Source organism: Oncorhynchus masou, chromosome 30 (assembly GCF_036934945.1).
Source record: "Oncorhynchus masou masou isolate Uvic2021 chromosome 30, UVic_Omas_1.1, whole genome shotgun sequence".
Lineage (NCBI taxonomy): Eukaryota > Metazoa > Chordata > Actinopteri > Salmoniformes > Salmonidae > Oncorhynchus > Oncorhynchus masou.
In genome coordinates, this window is record NC_088241.1 from 29144235 (window position 1) to 29163643 (window position 19409).

Consider the following 19409-nt stretch of genomic DNA (forward strand, 5'->3'; position numbering starts at 1 on the left):
CTCGTCTCTCAAAGCACTTCATGATGACGGAAGTGAGTGCTACGGGGCGGTAGTCGTTTAGCTCAGTTACCTTAGCTTTCTTGGGAATAGGAACAATGGTGGCCCTCTTGAAGCATGTGGGAACAGCAGACTGGGATAAGGATTGATTGAATATGTCCGTAAACACACCAGCCAGCTGGTCTGCGCATGCTTTGAGGGCGCGGCTGGGGATGCCGTCTGGGCCTGCAGCCTTGCGAGGGTTAACACGTTTAAATGTTTTACTCACCTCGGCTGCAGTGAAAGAGAGTCCGCATGTTTTGGTTGCGGGCCGTGTCAGTGGCACTGTATTGTCCTCAAAGCGGGCAAAAAAGTTATTTATTCTGCCTGGGAGCAAGGCATCCTGGTCCGTGACTGGGCTGGTTTTCTTTTGCAGTCCGTGATTGACTGTAGACCCACATACCTCTTGTGTCTGAGCCGTTGAATTGAGATTCTACTTTGACTCTATACTGACGCTTAGCTTGTTTGATTGCCTTGCGGAAGGAATAGTTACACTGTTTGTATTCGGTCATGTTTCCGGTCACCTTGCCCTGATTAGAAGCAGTGGTTCGCACTTTCAGTTTCACGCGAATGCTGCCATCCAATCCACGGTTTCTGGTTTGGGAATGTTTTAATCGTTGCTATGGGAATGACATCTTCAACGCACGTTCTAATAAACTCGCTCACCGAATCAGCGTATTCGTCAATGTTGTTGTTTGACGCAATACGAAACATATCCCAGTCCACGTGATGGAAGCAGTCTTGGAGCGTGGAATCAGATTGGTCGGACCAGCGTTGAACAGACCTCAGAGTGGCAGAGAGCAACAAAATGGAGTCGTGGTCAGCTTTTGAGGGCGGGGGAGGGCCTTATATGCATCGTTAAGTTAGAATAGCAATGATCCAAGGTTTTACCAGCCCTGGTTGCGCAATCGATATGCTGATACAATTTAGGGAGTCTTGTTTTCAGATTAGCCTTGTTAAAATCCCCAGCTACAATGAATGCAGCCTCAGGATGTGTGGATTCCAGTTTGTAAAGAGTCAAATAAAGTTCGTTCAGAGCCATCGATGTGTCTGCTTGGGGGGGGGAGAATATATATGGCTGTGATTATAATCGAAGAGAATTCCCTTGGTAGATAATGCGGTCGACATTTGATTGTGAGGAATTCTAAATCAGGTGAACAGAAGGACTTGAGTTCCTGTATGTTGTTGTGACCACACCACGTCTCGTTAACCATAAAGCATACGCCCCCGCCCCTCTTCTTACCAGAAAGATGTTTGTTTCTGTCGGCGCGATGCGTGGAGAAACCAGCTGGCTGCACCGACTCCGATAGCGTCTCTCGAGTGAGCCATGTTTCCGTGAAGCAAAGAACGTTAGTCTCTGATGTCCCTCTGGAATGCTACCCTTGCTCGGATTTCATCAACCTTGTTGTCAAGAGACTGAACTTTGGCGAGTAGTATGCTAGGGAGTGGCGCGCGGTGTGCCCGTCTCCGGAGCCTGACCAGAAGACCGCTTTGTTTGCCTCTTTTACGACGTCGTTGTTTTGAGTCGCAGGCTGGGATCCATTCCGTTTTCCATTCTGTTTCCTAGGAACGCGAAGCGGCCATCTCTGTCGGCGCCGGAAGTAGCGATCCGCCGGAAGTAGGTACTGCAAATCTCAATGAGCAAAGCCTGTAGTACAACCATCACAGAGGGAATTTGGCGCTGATGGAGATGACTGACGTTTTACGATCCATAACCAATTGTGCTATTATGTATGTTTTTTCTCATTATCTGTAACTTATTTTGTACATAATATTTCTGCCACTGTGTCTAATGACTGAAAATAGCCTTTTGATATCAGGGCAGAGATTACTCACCCCGTACTGGAGGAATTCTTCTTCTTCAACGAGTCAGACGGGAAGGATTTACCCTAGACACCCGACAAGGCCCTCATCGCCATCATTTCCAAGAGGAAAATATGGTGGTATCGTGGATGACGGTCCGGGTGCCTTGTAAGGATCCGTTGCTGAGAGGGTAATCTTCCTTTACCATCGGTTCTATTAGCCAACTTACAATCAACTGACAGTAAAATAGATTAAGACCACACTTAATGAGCTGTATACAGCCATAAGCAAACAGGAATACACTCATCCAGAGGCGGCGCTCCTAGTGGCAGGGGACTTTAATGCAGGGAAACTTAAATCAGTTTTACCTCATTTCTATCAACATGTTAAATGTGCAACCAGAGGGAAAAACTCAGTAAGCCTCAGCCCCCTATAATGTGAACCACGTGTCGCTGATTCCAAAAGAGCAATGAGGAGTGCAGCCTCTGTCAGTTCAGATAGCATCAGCAAATATACACTGAGTGTACATAACATTAAGAACGGCTCTTTCCATGCCATAGACTGACCAGGTGAAAGCTATGATCCCTTATTGATGTCACTTGTTAAATCCACTTCAGTGTAGATGAAGTGGAGGAGACAGGTTAAAGAAGGATTTTTAAACCTTGAGACAATTGAGATACGGTGTGTATGTGTGCCATTCACAGGGTGAATAAGCAAGACAAAAGTTGTGTCCAAGAACACTAAGGTAACCTGCCTAAATGACTACCGACCCGTAGCACTCACGTCTGCAGCCATGAAGTGCTTTGAAAGGCTGATCATGGCTCACATCAACACCATTATCCCAGAAACCCTAGACCCACTCCAATTTTCATACCGCTCCAACAGATCCACAGATGATGCTATTGCTATTGCACTCCACACGGCCCTTTCCCACCTGGACAAAAGGAACACCTATTTGAGAATGTTATTCCTTGACTACATTTCAGCGTTCAACACCATAGTGCCCTCAAAGCTCATCACTGAGCTAAGGACCCTGGGACTAAACACCTCCCTCTGCAACTGGATCCTGGACTTCCTGATGGGCCGCCCGCAGATGGTAAGGGTAGGGAACAACACATCCACCATGCTGATCCTCAACACGGGGGGCCCTCAGGGGTGTGTGCTCAGTCCCCTCCTGTACTCCCCGTTCACTCATGATTGCATGGCCAGGCACGACTCCAACACCATCATAAAGTTTGCAGATGACACAACAGTGGTAAGCCTGATCACCAACAACGAAGAGACGGCCTATAGGGAGGAGGTCAGAGACCTGGTAGTGTGGTGCCAGGACAACAACCTCTCCCTCAATGTGATTAAGACAAAGGAGATGACTACAGGAAAAGGAGGACCGAGCACGCCCCTAATGCTCATTGACGGGGCTGTAGTGGAACAGGCTGAGAGCTTCAAGTTCCTTGATGTCCACATCACCAACAAACAATCATGGTCCAAACACACTAAGACAGCCATGAAGAGGGCACGACAAAACCTATTCCCCCTCAGGAGACAGATCCTCAGATCCTAAAAAAGTTCTACAGCTGCACCATCGAGAGCATCCTGACGGGTTGCATCACTGCCTGGTATGACAACTGCTCAGCTTTTGACCTTAAGGCACTACAGAGGGTAGAGGGTACCGCCAAGTACATCACTGGGGCCAAGCTTCCTGCCATCCAGGACCTCTATATCAGGCAGTGTCAGAGGAAGGCCCTAAAAATTGTCAGACTCCAGCCACCCTAGTCATAGACTGTTCTCTCTGCAAGTGGTACCGGAGCGCCAAGTCGAGGTCAAAAAGGCTTCTTAACAGGTTCTACCCCGAAGCCATAAGACTCCTGAGCAGCTAATCAAATGGCAACCCAGACTCCTCTTTTACGCTGCTGCTACTCTGTGTTTATAATCTATGCATAGTCACTTTTACTCTACCTACATGTACATATTACCTCGACTAACCGGTGCCCCCGCACATTGACTCTGTACCGGTACACCCTGTATATAGCCTCGCCTGTTATTTTACTGCTGCTGTTTAATGACTTGTTACTTTTATTATTATTTTTTTTTACTTAACACTTATTTTTATTCTTAAAGCATTGTTGGTTAAGGGCTTGTAAGTAAGCATTTCACTGTAAGGTCTACGACACCTGTTGTATACGGCGCATGTGACAAATAAAATGTGATTTGGTCATCGAGAGCCTCTTTTTTAAAAACTTTTACTCATTACTGGATGGTCTTGATCGTTTCTCTTCTCAAACCACTCCTCGGGGAACCCCAGCACACCTCATTGACTAATTGATGATCCATTGACAAGTTGAATCAGGTTTGCTATCTGTGGGATAGTTCAAATCCATGGAACTGCTGAGGGTCCCCATGGAGAGGTTTGAGAACCACTGCTTTATGGTCATTTCTTTACATCGCTCTCTTCTTGGTCTCACGAGCCCCACTGTTTGTCCATTCTTCATTACACTCTTCTTTCTCCCTCTGTCTCCTTTCTTTTCCTCGTCCCATTCTTTCTGTCCTCTCATGGATTTTGTCTCCCCTGGTGCAACCGTCATCTGTCTAGAAATCCACGTTCTTTTCCTCATCACCCTCTTTCTCTTTCTTCATCTTATTTGTTTAAAAACTCTCACTATCGTCAATATCAGTCCCTTCACCATTCTCATGGTCGGTCTCCCAATCACACAGGAGGGCATCTTTTTTCTTTTTTTACTTCATCCTTTTGGTTTATTTCCACACTCATGCAATCTGGAATATCTTCACTATCACTATAGTCTGTGTCGTCACTCGCTTTCCATGTCTTCCTCGGCTATATTTTCTCCTCTTTCTCTTTCCTTCTGTTTTACATATGTTTAGTTTCTCTGTCATTTATCACCAACTCTTTTATCACCTCTTCCACACTTGTTCTCTCCTCCTCTATAACTTCTCTTTCACTCCATTTGTACTCCTCTGCTCTCTCTCTCTTTTCATCCATTCTCTTTCTCTCCTGATAAACCCGTCTTGTTATTTTCTGTGTCTCTTCTTGTTCTCTTTTCAGGCCGCTTCCCAGTGCATTGTACCAGTATCCTCTCCAGGTACATGTCTTCCTCCCTCTTCAACTTTAGGTTTCGCTCCTGCTGCTCTAGCAGGCCCATCTCCTCGCTGAAACACCAGTCGTCCTCCTCCATAGCAAATGTCCTCTGTTTCCATTCTCAAATCTTTTCTAAGGGAGAGGTGGAGAGGTTTTGATTGTAAGCAAACTTCTGTGTTGCTACCAAAGGAGTGCAAATTCTATAACAATGTGACAAAACACACATAGGCATAAAGCATAGGCCGAAACACAAGACAAAGGAAAAATCTCAGCATTCTAACAGTTGCATTTGATTGTAACCCATATAATGAATAGGAAGATGGGGAAAAAAGAGTAGTAGACGTAATCAAATATCCAGCAACATGATGGAAACATCCAAAGATATCTCTCACCTAGCCTCTTTAATGTCCTTTCACTAACGCTTCACTTAAAGCTGAGATATGTCACTTTTTGGGTGACCCGACCCAATTCACATAGTAATGTTAGATCGGTCATTCTCATTGAAAACAAGTCTAAGTCTAAATCTATTATTGTGTGTTATTTCTATGCGTCCCATTGTTAAGTTTTGTTTTTGCTCTTTTACTTTAGATTTTGTACACCATCTTCAAAGAGCTGAAAATACAATATTTTGGGTTATGGAAAATATATTTCACAGCAGTTTTGATGGTACAATGATTTTCTACACTAAACTTGTTTGTTTTGTCACATAAACTGAAACAATTTGAATTTTAGCAACTAGGAAATGGCGGAGTGATTTCTGCATAGAGCATCTTAAACAAACCCCAACCTTCTAGAATATCACCTATTGTAGTTTTTTCTATCGCTTTGGTACTATTTTCACAAGTATGTGGTACTATTTTCACAAGTATGTGGTACTATTTTCACAAGTATGTGGTACATTTTCACAACTCTTAGTACACAACTCCAAACTGGTCACACTTGTAATGCAGCCAGTTTTTCATTCAAAACCTGCCATTCTGCATTCATTTGGACTGTAAACATCTCTCACCACACAACCATTAATTGAAAATATAAGTTTATTATGAAATGTAATGAGAACATTGGTTTAATCACCAAAACACAACATAATGATATCTTTTCAATGTAGTTGTTTTAACTAACATTTAATCCAATGGCAAATAGCAAAGTTTCAAATCGCCCTTAGAAGTGCTGAAAGTCATTTGCTACAGTACTGTAAATTACAGTAGATTATACCTTTTTCACATTCGGCAATACATTTACATTACCCAACAAAATAGACCGAAAATTTAGAATTTCCATAATATCTATCCAATGTGTGATCAAAGAAGACAACCTCTGCAATCATTCATGCAAAACAAATCTGATATATTTGCAACGTGCCGCCCTGGGTAACCTAGTGGTTAGAGCGGTGGACGAGCAACCGGAAGTTCAAACCCCCGAGCTGACAAGGTACAAATCTGTCATTCTGCCCCTGAACAGGCAGTTGACCCACTGTTCCTAGGCCGTCATTGAAAATATGAGTTTGTTCTTAACTGACTTGCCTAGTTAAATCATCTGTAATAGTCTGTAATAAAATGTAATGGAACAAATGATATTAATTAAAATATATCATAACATTTAGCAGGCATTCATTTGCATCAAGCCTGTCTTGAGCATTTGGCCATAAATTCTCATCCACATCTGTGAATATCCTCATTGTTCATGGACTGTGGGAAAAACCTTTTGGCATGGCGAATCCAAGCTTGACATTGGTCTGCATTGATGTTGTTTCATGCCTCATCCATGGCCAGAAGGTGGTTGGCACAATCATGGGGATGGCGATCGTACACCTTCCACCTCCATGTTGAAAATAATTCCTCAATAGGTTTGAGGAAAAGAGAGTATGGGGGCAGGCATAGGGTCACGAATCTGGGAGGAGTCCAAAACCATGCCAGAACCACCTCTGCATGGTGGAACCTGACATTGTGTTTCACAATACCATAGGTGACCCCTTCACCTTGACAGGCAAACTCAATTTCATTGAGAAACACAATGAAGTGTGCGTCATTGTTGGATCCAAGAAATGACCTATATCCTACAACACTATCTTCAGAGATGGCTGCGCACATGGAGATGTTTCCCCCACGTTGTCCAAGCACTTGGACGGTCGCCCGTTGGCTGATGAGGCCAAGTTGAAGACCACTTCATCAACAAAGATATATACTTGTGATGGTCCACAGCAGCATCAAGTACCATCCCCCTCTAAAAATATATGTTGGTTAGTTATTTTTAAAGTTCCAATATGATATTGTGAAGTAGCATGCGCATCATGTGTAGCATGTGCGTGAGTGTATTTGTTTATCTGCATTACGTTACTGGGTGTGTTTCTTCTTTTGTTTTGTGTAAGGCCTGATGTGGTACAGTTTAACCAATGCGTAAGCAACCCAGGTTATCCTGGTCCTAGATCTGTTTTTGCTTTGAAGCCAACTCTTATGGTTGTTGTACGACCATATGAGTTGGCTATTCATCACCTACAGATCTGGGACCAGGCTAGATGAACTGTCTTGTGAACACTTCCATAAGCAGGTGCAAGGAGGAAGATTTTTCCACTATGTCCCTCTCATCCACAGTGATGGAGAGTTTTCCAGTTTTCTCTGCAGCAACTCTGTCTCCTAGGAGTCTGAGTGGACAGTCTAGTTGACAGAGGAGCTAGGTTTTGGCCTTTCTAGGGAGTTTTTCCTAGCCACCATGCTTCTACACGTGCATTGCTTGCTGTTTGGGGTTTTAGGCTGGGTTTCTGTACATCACTTTGAGATATCAGCTGATGTAAGAAGGGCTATATAAATACATTTGATTTGATTTTGATTTGAGGAGCTGAGGAGTGGAGCTGAGGAGTGGAGCTGGAGGGAACGGTAGAGAGAACGTATTCCCCCTGCCAATTCACAGTCGGAGTACATGGATTTGGATACATGGATACTGTATTTTATACCATCTATTGCATCTTGCCGATGCCGCTCTGTCATTGCTCATCCATATATTTATATGTACACTACCGGTCAACAGTTTTAGAACACTTACTCATTCAAGGGTTTTTCTTAATTTGTACTATTTTCTACATTGTAGAATAATAGTGAAGACATCAAAACTATGAAATAACACATATGGAATCATGTAGTAAACCAAAAAAAGTGTTAAACAAATCAAAATACATTTTATATTTGTGATTCTGCAAGTAGAAAATAGTACAAATAAAGAAAAACCCTTGAATGAGTAAGTGTTCTAAAGGTTTTGACCGGTAGTGTATACTGTATATTCGTATTCCATTCCTTTACTTAGATTTGTGTGTATTAGGTAGTTGTTGTGGAGTTGTTAGATATTGCTGCGCTGTCGGAACTAGAAGCACAAGCATTTCGATGCACTCCCAATAACTGCTAACCATTTGTATGTGACCAATACAATTTGATTTGGATTGTTCCTTTTTTCCATAATCTTTTTCCATAATCTTCCCCAATATCTCATGGCTATCATCGCGTTATGGGCTGATTTTAGCACTGGGCAGAGGAGCTCCTCTCAACACCTTTAGGTCTTCTCATCTCTCTCTGTTTCTCTCTTTTGCTCTCTCTCTGTTCCCTCCTCACTGAGAGACTGTGTTCTCTCCACTTCAACCTCACTTAGGAATTTCTACAAGGCATGTTACTCATCTCTGGGTGTGGCATATTAGTAGTTTCTAGAGGCTTCTCACCTAAAGCAGATCCAGCCTCTTTGTCTTGGGTGTGTTACGGTAGGCTGGGAGGTGCATTGTGGGAGTGAGGGGCCCATTCAGACGTCAGGCGTCAGAGAAAGACCACAGGCTTTAGGGAAGAATGGAAATAGTTAGTACAATGGGGGTCAATACATACCAGGGGTTTTCGTTCTGGTCGGAGGTACACCCATCTAGCCTTCACTCCATCTCCCCTCTCCCTCTCTCTGTTGGTATGGCCTGATGACCAGGGGTTTGACCCCTGCCAAGACTGATTTCAGTCTCTCCCTCCATCACAAATATTCTCATTTTGGTTTTGATTGATTGCTTGTGGACATTCAGTCCTCCTCATTAGAACTCCTATACAGAGCTGTGTAGATCATGTACTATCTATCAGTAGGATAAATCGGTCTGTGCTTCAACTCGAAGCTATCCACTCCCTACTATATGATTTTGTCACATGCAACACGAGAGCTACATGACTGTCTTCTGTCTCCGAGCTACAGAGTCACAACACTCTGCCTCCAAAACCACCTCTTTGAATAGCTGCGAGGGCGCCTGTTTTTCTGGATGAACTGGGGTGACCTCGTAGCGATGCACAATAAAGCACGGTAGGGGGCGGTAGTGGTGCTGCAGCGGTGACAGCATCCTCGCCTCTCTGGCTGTGCGCCTCTCCCGCAGCCCTGAGACAATGAAAAGTTTATGGTGCCTTTTTTGGCTGCTTCTCGCATCCTCCCCGTAGCCATAGCTACACTGCTTTGGTACGTTGCTTTCCTCTGTGCCTGATAGAAAACACATTTTCTCTCCGCGGTCCTGCTGTGCTCGTTTTGAGCACTCGTTCAATGACTCCCTGCGTCAATCGTCACTCACAGAATGCGCTGCATCACAGATGGCTGAGTCTGAAATACAGGGTCAGACAGACACGGGGACGGAACCCACCTCTGATCTGGAGCTCAAGTTTTATTACCACTGAAGCCCAGCTCTCATCCTCTTATCCTTCCTCTCCAATTCTCATCCCCCTCTCACTTCTTCCTCCTCCTGCTCTGGAGGCTTAAGCATTTTAGCAGCAGAAGGCCAAATGGGAAACTGCTTTCGTGATTTGTACAATAAGCTACAGAAATGCCGGGGTGAATCTTTTCCATATGCCGGGTATGAGGGGCTCACTAGAAAGATGGAGAGAGGGAGCGAAATAGAGAGGTAGAGAGAAATAATGGAGTGGGACAGAAAGAGAGAAAGGGGAGAGAGTACCAAGTTATATTGTAGCTAGAAAGATTCATAAAGAACAAGGGGTGAAACTCACATCATCTCTCCCTCTCCTTGCCCACATGATTGACAGGTCCATACTCTGGGCTGCCGTCGCTCTCTGTTTGCTCGACCTGTCCCCATTTTCCTCCCGTGCCATGCGGCCGAAATGCGAGCCCTGGAGTTTTCATTGGAAGTGCATGTCCCACCCTCTCCCTTCCTCTACCCCTATCGTATCTTTGTGACACTGGGCTTGGTGAATAGAGAGAGCTTCTGTTACTCTGTTGTCACAGATTTACAGCACTGTGGAAGAGAGCATGGGAACCAGGAGTCACTTTCTGCTAAGGCTATTTTAGCAGCTCATAATACATTTCTTATTTTCTGTGTATCGTGTTTTTGTAGGGTTTTGTATTAATGGGTGATGAGGTCATATATGTTGGTGAACAGGGTGTCAGGTGGACTGGGGATTAGCTTGTAAAGTAGTTCAGTGATTTACTAGGTGGTCCTGCTATTCTTGCCATTACACAGGGTTTTATAGTGTTTCCGTTCCTTTTTGGTAGCTAGCAGATCTCCCTCCTTGACAGCCATTTAACCTGTCTAGTAACCTGGAGGACAGCTGTTTGAGGATTGGTCACTAAGCAGAGGCAAATAGCCTGTCATAGAATCAGTCCTGAGCACCATGTTTCTTACTGTATTTTTGAGGCCTAAGTCACTGACAAAGTGGATCGCTGATGGTATCGCCTGCACATGGAAACATGCTTATTTACACTCATAATGAATCGTGTGCATTGTGTGCATAAACACACCAAGCTTGTACAGCATCCCACTCCACATGTTTCAAATGTAACTCGAGCTCCTCAACAGTGAATGAGTGCCCTCTCCAGGACAGAACTGTGATGGTTCTTATTCCTATGGTGTAGAAGAGGGACTTGGTACAGGCAGAGGCAGAGGCAGTGCACTATTTGCTACACAGAAGTGTGTGTGTGTGTGTGTGTGTGTGTGTGTGTGTGTGTGTGTGTGTGTGTGTGTGTGTGTGTGTGTGTGTGTGTGTGTGTGTGTGTGTGTGTGTGTGTGTGTGTGTGTGTGTGTGTGTGTGTGTGTGTGTGTGTGTGTGTGTGTGTGTGTGTGTGTGTGTGTGTGTGTGTGTGTGTGTGTGTGCAACATTCCTCTACTGTCGATGCACAACATTATCACAGTCCTGGACGTGATTACTCTGATATTCAGCTCTCTCCTCAGTTTGAACTCTCTTGGCCCTGTGACGAATGACTAGAAAAAAGAGTAGGAATGTGAATGTTGTCTAATCTGACTTGGCTGTCTTATCCACAGGTATGGAATGGATTGTCTCATCCAGTTTGAGGACTTTGCCAATACCAATGCCTTCCGTCTGCTGAGCAAGTACCGCGACCAGTACTGCACGTTCAACGATGACATCCAAGGTACACATATGCTTCGATTGCAAAATGCCAATATCAATTGCATAGAGACTCGATAACGTGCTCTCACAAGAACCCACACACATGCACCACACACACACACACACACACACACACACACACACACACACACACACACACACACACACACACACACACACACACACACACACACACACACCACTCCACACTTCACATGCACTCAAACTCCCTTTCGATCAATCATCCTCCTTCCCTTTATCTCTCCCTCTCTATTTCCACTTTCTCTTCTTCCCTCCCTCCCTCACACACACCCAACCACCCATTCATCCAATCACTCAGTTTAAATCAGAGAGCTTGTTCATAGAGCACTAATTCAAATGTCAAACAAACACACCGAGCCCCTGATCCCTCTCTCTCCAGTGGGTTGGGTTTGATAGAGTCCTGTGGAAAACAACAGTAATGTAACAGTAAGTCCAGAGACTCCAGACTAGGGGTGTGTCCCAAATGGCACCGCTATTCCTTCTATAGTCGACTACTTTTGACCAGAGCCTTATGGGCCCTGTGTGCACTATGCAGGGAATAGGGTGCCATTTGGGACACAGCCACACGTTTTGTATCCTTAATGAGACCACAGTATCAGTCCACACCATGTCTGAGGAGCCATTAGTTTGTCTGTCAAATAAAACTACTTTCCCCAGAAATTAGCACTGGTAGCCGTTGTGATTTCTGCAGGCTAATCTAAACCATATTTTCCCTCTAATTCTCTGTCTCGGTAAATCTGCTTGCTATTACTGCAGGCAACATAAAGGGCAAATTGACACTCTCTCTCACTGCAGTAGTAACTCACTTGAGGAAAGCTCATACTTGCAGGTCTAAATCATCTATGTCACTCTGTCCCCCCACACCCCCTCAGGTACCGCTGCAGTGGCGGTGGCCGGCCTACTCGCTGCCCTTCGTGTCACCAAGAGCAAGATGTCAGACCATACCATTGTATTCCAGGGTGCAGGGGAGGTGGGTGCAGAGCTCTTGTCAATGTGCAAATTCACTCCTTTTTTTCTGCTCAGAAATGCGGCAGACTGATTGCTCCTAATGACATAATCAGAAATAACCACAGACCAATGCTTCAAATTCTCATTCCCAATCACTGAGCTTTTTATTTAGGTCTAGTAGACCACTAGGCTGTGCTCAACAGACCATGTCTCTAATAAACAGGAGAACATGGAAATAAAACTGTGATTAGCACAACATCATTTGTAATGGGGAGACATTTAGAATGCATTTTCAGCCTCTGGGGCTCTTGGCCTAACTGTGAACCATAGTACCCCCATCTTCTTTAAAATGCCTTGTTTCATATGTTTTCCATCTTGGTGGATGACCACTTTGTATTGAAAGGGAAGCAGATGGTAATGTGTAGAACTTGAGTGTATTTACTGTAAAGGGTTATTGTGCTGAGAACAGAAAAACAAGCCTTTTCAAGCATTTCACAGACCTACAATGAATTAAATCACACAATTTAAAGGTGTGCATTAATATAACTAGAGTCAAGATTACAATAAGTCCGAATAATAACTGGGTAAATTGTTTGCGGGTTTAGGGGTTGAAAGCTAGGGACTTATTTCTTGTTTGGTCAGGGAAGTGAATGGTGAGGATAGAGGCATTCCTATCACATCTGCTTTCTCTCTCCTGCTCTCTCTCCCTTTTCTCTCCCTCTTGTCCCCAGGCCGCGATGGGGATAGCTGACCTCATCACGATGGCGATGGAGAAGGAGGGACTCTCCAAAGACGAGGCTCTGAGGAAGATCTGGATGGTTGACTCCAAGGGTCTCATCGTCAAGGTGATACAAGTACCTCCGCTCTGGCCACTCGTCCAGGGTCACTCATCCCCTGTAGAGTAGACAGAGCTCTGTCTGGAATTCCCACTGTCCTGACCTATAGGCATGCATATATTCATGATGTATGACATGACTGAACGAATCTCAGTTTACTTCGTAAATTGACTGAATTGATCCCAACCCTTGTTTATTATACATGAACTGAAAGATAGACATGAGTCTGAATGAGAGTCGTAGCTCTCATAGTTCAACAAGACAGGTAGAGTCTGTCATGGGATGAACAACTGTAGATGTTATGCAATTAATTAAGGGTTTCACCAGATGCTGCCAGGGTGTGGGTGAGTTTGAGCCTGGTTGTCTACCAGTCCTTTGAGTCTGTTGTTGTATTGACACAGGCTTACTGTATTGCATTTATTTCAACAGAGAACTGCCACAGTCTTAGCCCTGTCATGGTCCACATGTGGTTGGCGACTGAAGAACTACCCAGATTGTCATCTGAGGCGTGTTTGTGGAGTCAATTCTGTTTGATCAATGATACGAATAACTCTGCACATTGCGCACACAATTACACCAGAAGCTGGTATTGTGTCCATGCTTCTGTCATTGTATGACCTTTTCCAGAACTGTCTGTCTTGAAAAGGTCATTCTGACCACAGGGTTGACGCAATAAAAGATGAAAAGGGAATTGTTTATAGAAGTAATCCTTATTTGATCAACTAAATTATGAGGCTTTCATGCAGGCAGAAAGACAGACATGCAGGCAGAGTGGTGGTGCCTGTTGATATTCACTTTATAGGGTTCTGGTAAAGTCACTAACTCCATGGAGTCTTTGGCAAGCTGGATGTACGTTTGTCACCAACTCTGTAGACCAGCATTGAGTCAACACTGCCCTCTAGTGACCAGAACACATAGCACTTGACTCCACTGAAACCCCATCAAGCTTATTTCCCTTAAGTGGGTGAGGGTGGAGAAGTCCAGAATCCTTGGCTCTTGCAGATAGTCGTTGTGTCTCTCTAGTGACCAGAACACATAGCACTTGACTCCACTGAAACCCCATCAAGCTTATTTCCCTTAAGTGGGTGAGGGTGGAGAAGTCCAGAATCCTTGGCTCTTGCAGATAGTCGTTGTGTCTGTGTTTGAATTCCTCTATGTATTTATTTCAGAGATTATCAAAGAGAACATTCAGTTGTTGGCATGTGTAGAAACAAGCTCCATCATAATCTGTCTTCCAACTATCTCTCTTCCACCCTCAGGGAAGAGACCACCTGACCCATGAGAAGGAGAGGTTTGCCCACGAACACGGGCAGATGAGGAACCTGGTAGATGTGGTGCATGAGCTAAAACCCACAGCCATCATAGGTAATACACCAATCAGCTCACTGAGGAGGCAGGGAGGGGGTCCGTTGGATTTTAATTTATTACTCAGTGCCCGAATGGCCAATAGGAGAAGACTGAGGGACACTCAAATCTAATTTTATTGGTCACATACACGTGATTAGCAGATGTTATTGTGGGTGTAGTGAAATGCTTGTGCTTCTAGCTCCGACAGTGCAGTAATGTCTAACAAGTAATAATCTAACAAATTACACAGCATATACCCAATACACACAAATCTAAGTAGGAATGAATTAAGACTATATACATATGGAGGAGCAATGTCAGAGCGGAACGGACTAAGATGCACTAGAATAGTATAAAAAACAGTATATACATATGAGATCCAATCTGTAAGTCGCTCTGGATAAGAGCGTCTGCTAAATGACTTAAATGTAATGTAAATGTGAGATGAGTAATGCAAGAAATATAAACATTATTAAGTGAATGAGACACTAGAATAGTATAGAAAACAGTATATACATATGAGTTGAGTAATGCAAGAAATGTAAACATTATTAAGTGAATGAGATACAGTAGAATAGCATAGAAAACAGTATATACATATGAGATGAGTAATGATATGTAAACATTATTAAGTGAATGAGATACAGTAGAATAGCATAGAAAACAGTATATACATATGAGATGAGTAATGATATGTAAACATTATTAAGTGAATGAGAGACCGTAGAATAGTATAGAAAACAGTATACAGGTTACAATTCAATACAATCCAGTAAATCACTGAGATTAATTGAAATTCCAATTACCCAATATCTCTCCAGGTGGATAGAGGGTTTACCACCCCTGCGTTAGAGTTTGTCGTGGTCTGCATGGTTAATGTGTTCTCTCGTGGGTCTTATTCATTTCGGATACACCGTAGCAAAACATTTTGCAATGGAAAACGAAAGTGCGCATTTCGTATTGGATTTAAGTTCAGGTCGTCCCTCCCTATTTCAGTCTGTTTTCTTCCTTTTGGTGCCTAATGAATACGATCCTGCTCTCTAGGTGTGGCAGCCATCTCTGGAGCTTTCACGGAGGAAATCATCAGGGACATGGCCTCGTTTAACGAGAGGCCGATCATCTTCGCCCTTAGCAACCCCACCAGCAAGGCAGAGTGCACTGCCGAGCAGTGCTACACTATCACAGAGGTACCGGAGTGGGTCTGAAATGTCTGTGTACTTCAACACCTGATCAGATCCGTGCTTGAACAGTATGTATACTGAAGTTAGTAGAAGTGAATGCATTGTGTTTACTGGTTAAATTGATGGCTGAGACTGCGCGAACGACTCAAACCACTGACTTCCTGTCCTGTCCACCTGGACGCCTCTTCCCCAGAGCTAAACAAAGGAATCACGTTCTGCTCAAGTGTTACTTGGGTTTCTTCTGCCTCATATTTCTGAACAGCTGAAATAAAAACCCTGTGGCGATTTAAACTAACGTTCCAAAAATATATATATTTTGTAGGTTAATTTAGGATGGAGGCTACAACTCCCTCTGTCTGTTGTAACTTAAGATATTGCCGTAGCATAAACATAAGCAGGACACAGTCTAAAACAGTCTGTATTTTAACCTCAAAACTGTTATTTCACGTTTCATTGGTCAACACCACACAATATGATTGACAGCAGAATTTAAATTTGCCAGTATTCCACCTCTGGGCAGCCGAACGTCCTGCGTTTTCGCCAGAGTACTGTCGCTTCTAATCCCGCACATGCTACAGAAGGTTCAGTTGTTTAGAGATCAGGAAGAGGGGTCCAGAGAATTCGGCCCTGCAGCCACTCCATAAATTGATTAAGAGCACATATTGTATTTACTACAATGACCCTGGGGGAAAGTTAATTTAGAGAGGAGAGAGGTTGAGTCCGTCTGTATGTACAGTATATGCACAGTAATATATTTTCCTGTGTTGACACCCTCGACACTTGTTTGGTCCAGGGGCGGGGCATCTTTGCCAGTGGCAGTCCATTTGACCCCGTGACCCTCCCTGATGGGCGGACGTTCTTCCCTGGCCAGGGCAACAATGCGTACGTGTTCCCTGGAGTCGGCCTGGGCGTCACCGCCTGTGCAATCCGACACATCACAGATGAGGTCTTCCTCACCACCGCAGAGGTAAACCACACACACACACATGCATCCATCCAATTATCAGTTAATTTACTTTCAAATAGCTTTGTGACAGAGCACTCGTTATAATATCATCTTAATACACACACACACACACACACCCTCCAACTCTCACTTCTTCAACTGACTCTCTCTCTCTCTGTATCTTCCTTCCTATATCTGGCCTGTCTCTTTTTCAACATACTCTCTTCCATTCCCTCTATCACTTCCTATTCAACTCCCTCTCTATCACTCTCCTTTTGTATATTTCTTCTTCTCCTTTTCTATTCATGTATTTTCTCCAACTCAATATCTCTTTCACTTTCCGTATTGCTTTCTCTATTTTTTTCAACTTAATCTCGCTATAAATCTTCCCCCATGTCTCACCCTCTATTTTTCTTCCCTCTTCATCTTCACTCCTCCCTGGAGACCCTACATGAAAACTACTACAGTTTACTATAGAATACTACAGTACTTACTATATCATTCTATAGTAAACTGTAGTATACTGTAGAATACTACAGTAAACACTACAGTATTATCCGCAAATAAAACACTGTAGTAAATGCTACAGAAATGTCTGCAAAAACACTTTTTAACTACAGTAAATGCTACAGTATCCGATGTGCATATACCTTGCCCATCCCCCTCCCCCATATCGCAATTTGTGCCACCCAGGAGTGAGAAACCTACATGCCAGGTATAGACCTCAGTTATATAGAAAAGAGCAGAATCTCAGAACTATCTGTTCTGACCCCAGTCCTATTTCCTTACAGGTTATGTACAACCTACTGGAGAAAACTATATTTCTCCAGTAGGTTTCCTGAAGGAGAAGGACTCCACTTCTATGTCAAATATAATAAAATACTATAGGAAATACTACAGTAATGTCCACAAAAACACTACATTAATTACTTTTGTATATACTAGTTATTTTACCACAGTATTTATACTATAGTTAACTGTAAATACTACAGTATTCACTGAAGTCTACAAAAACACTACATTGACTACTACACTAAAGTCTGCAAAAAAACACTACAGTGAAACTCAGTCTGCTTACAGATCATTAAGGAAATCACTTAAAATGTCCTCATGTCTGTCCCCAGCTCAGTGGCATGGCAAATATAATAATATCCCTGTGAGCCCAGTCAATAAACCATCAGGGGGAAAATGCCCATACTGATAACCTCTCATTGGCTTTCGCACAAAAACAGCCTATCAGCTCGCTTTGCTCTGTGCTGCCTGGCTCTGCAGACATGGGAGACGATTAAAGCTTCACGGTGATGCATAAGTGGAGGTGCATTACTGCATGACAATTTCATATTTTATTTGATACTGTCATCATGGGCCTCAGGCATATGAGAGCCACAATCAGCCTACACTCAGCCTCAGGTAGACTGAGGATGGAGGATGGTTGCGCAACAGCAGGAGGGGGAGGGTGGGATGAATGTCAAGTCTTAGCTACATTAGCTACACTGATTGCCACCCATTATACCCTCATGCCCACCCTAACGGTATATCATATAGAAATCTAAACAAATTTAACTTGATTTAAAATGTATTCCAACGTCTCAATACTCTTTACAGTAAAATGTGTGTCTGTTAAGGTATGCCAAATATCTGCTTGTGACTGTGTGTGCATAACTCATCCATTTGGTTGCTCTCTGACAGACCATTGCTGACCTGGTGACAGAGAAGGATCTGTCAGAGGGAAGACTGTACCCTCCCCTGAACACGATCAGAGATGTCTCTCTCAAGCTGGCCGTGAAGGTGAGAGCACACACACACACACACACACACACACACACGAACATGTCAGGTCTTCATGCTTCCATACCCTCAATCGGTCTTCACACTTACACTGAGTATACCAAACATTAGGAACACCTTCCTAATATTGAGTCGTCTTGCCCATTCACCCTCTGAATGGCACACATACAAAATCCTTCTTTAGCCTGTCTCATCCCCTTCATCGACACTGATTTGAAGTGGAGTTAACAAGTTCGGGGATCATAGCCTTGGCCAGGATTCACTTGGTCAGTCTATGTCATGGAAAGAGCAGGTTTTCTTAATGTTTTGTATACTACTCAGTCTATACAGTGTACACCTATGAACTATCGTGTGTGTGTGTTTGCGTGTCTTACAGATCGTGGAGTTTGCCTATGAGCACAAGTTGGCGACGCTGTACCCGGAGCCTGAGGATAAGGAGGCTTTTGTGCGCTCCCTGATCTACAGCCCTGACTATGACGAGTTTGCTGTGGACTCTTACCTCTGGCCAGAGGACGCCATGACCATCCAGTCATGCAAACTGTGATGTGGTGGAGAGACTGAGTGCGAGGGACATGGGGCACAAAGGAGAAGTGATCCAGGATGGGAGTGAAGGAGACTACAAAAGTGCAATATCATCAAGACAATGGTGATTGTGATTTTAAAGTGAAAGAGAAAATATCTTAAGGAATGTGATAGATACGAGCCAAAATAGACATGATCAAATAAAATGGTTTAAATGATTGTTTACTTCATATCTGCTGTCATTGTGTTTGTTTGTGTGTCTACAGTACTTTTAGGGGTTTCTTGGGTAAGGTTTGGGCATTACCATTGTTTGCTCCCATGACCCTGTCATACTAAGAGGGAAAAACAATATTCAAAGCTAACAGAAAATGTGTGTATAAAACATATAACCAGGAGAAAGACTGTTGGCTGTGATGCACAGGGTGAGAGGAGAGTGGGTCTTTGATGTCGCATGTTAGATGTCTCCACTCAGCCATCCCAAAGTAGCATGACAAACTCTTTTCCCATGGA

At 43.7% G+C, this 19409-nt stretch overlaps 1 protein-coding gene across 1 annotated transcript in view; it reads left to right on the forward strand.

The window, feature by feature from the left end:
- The window catches only part of LOC135522485 (NADP-dependent malic enzyme-like), a 127046-nt gene extending 107917 nt beyond the window's left edge, over positions 1-19129 (forward strand). The window contains exons 7-14 of the mRNA XM_064948780.1: positions 11202-11311; positions 12204-12301; positions 13011-13124; positions 14375-14480; positions 15507-15649; positions 16437-16610; positions 18279-18377; positions 18754-19129. Of these exons, the coding sequence (XP_064804852.1) occupies positions 11202-11311; positions 12204-12301; positions 13011-13124; positions 14375-14480; positions 15507-15649; positions 16437-16610; positions 18279-18377; positions 18754-18921 (1012 nt within the window). The 3' untranslated portion in view covers positions 18922-19129. The remainder of the gene's footprint in view (positions 1-11201; positions 11312-12203; positions 12302-13010; positions 13125-14374; positions 14481-15506; positions 15650-16436; positions 16611-18278; positions 18378-18753) is intronic.
- Positions 19130-19409: the final 280 nt, after the last annotated feature.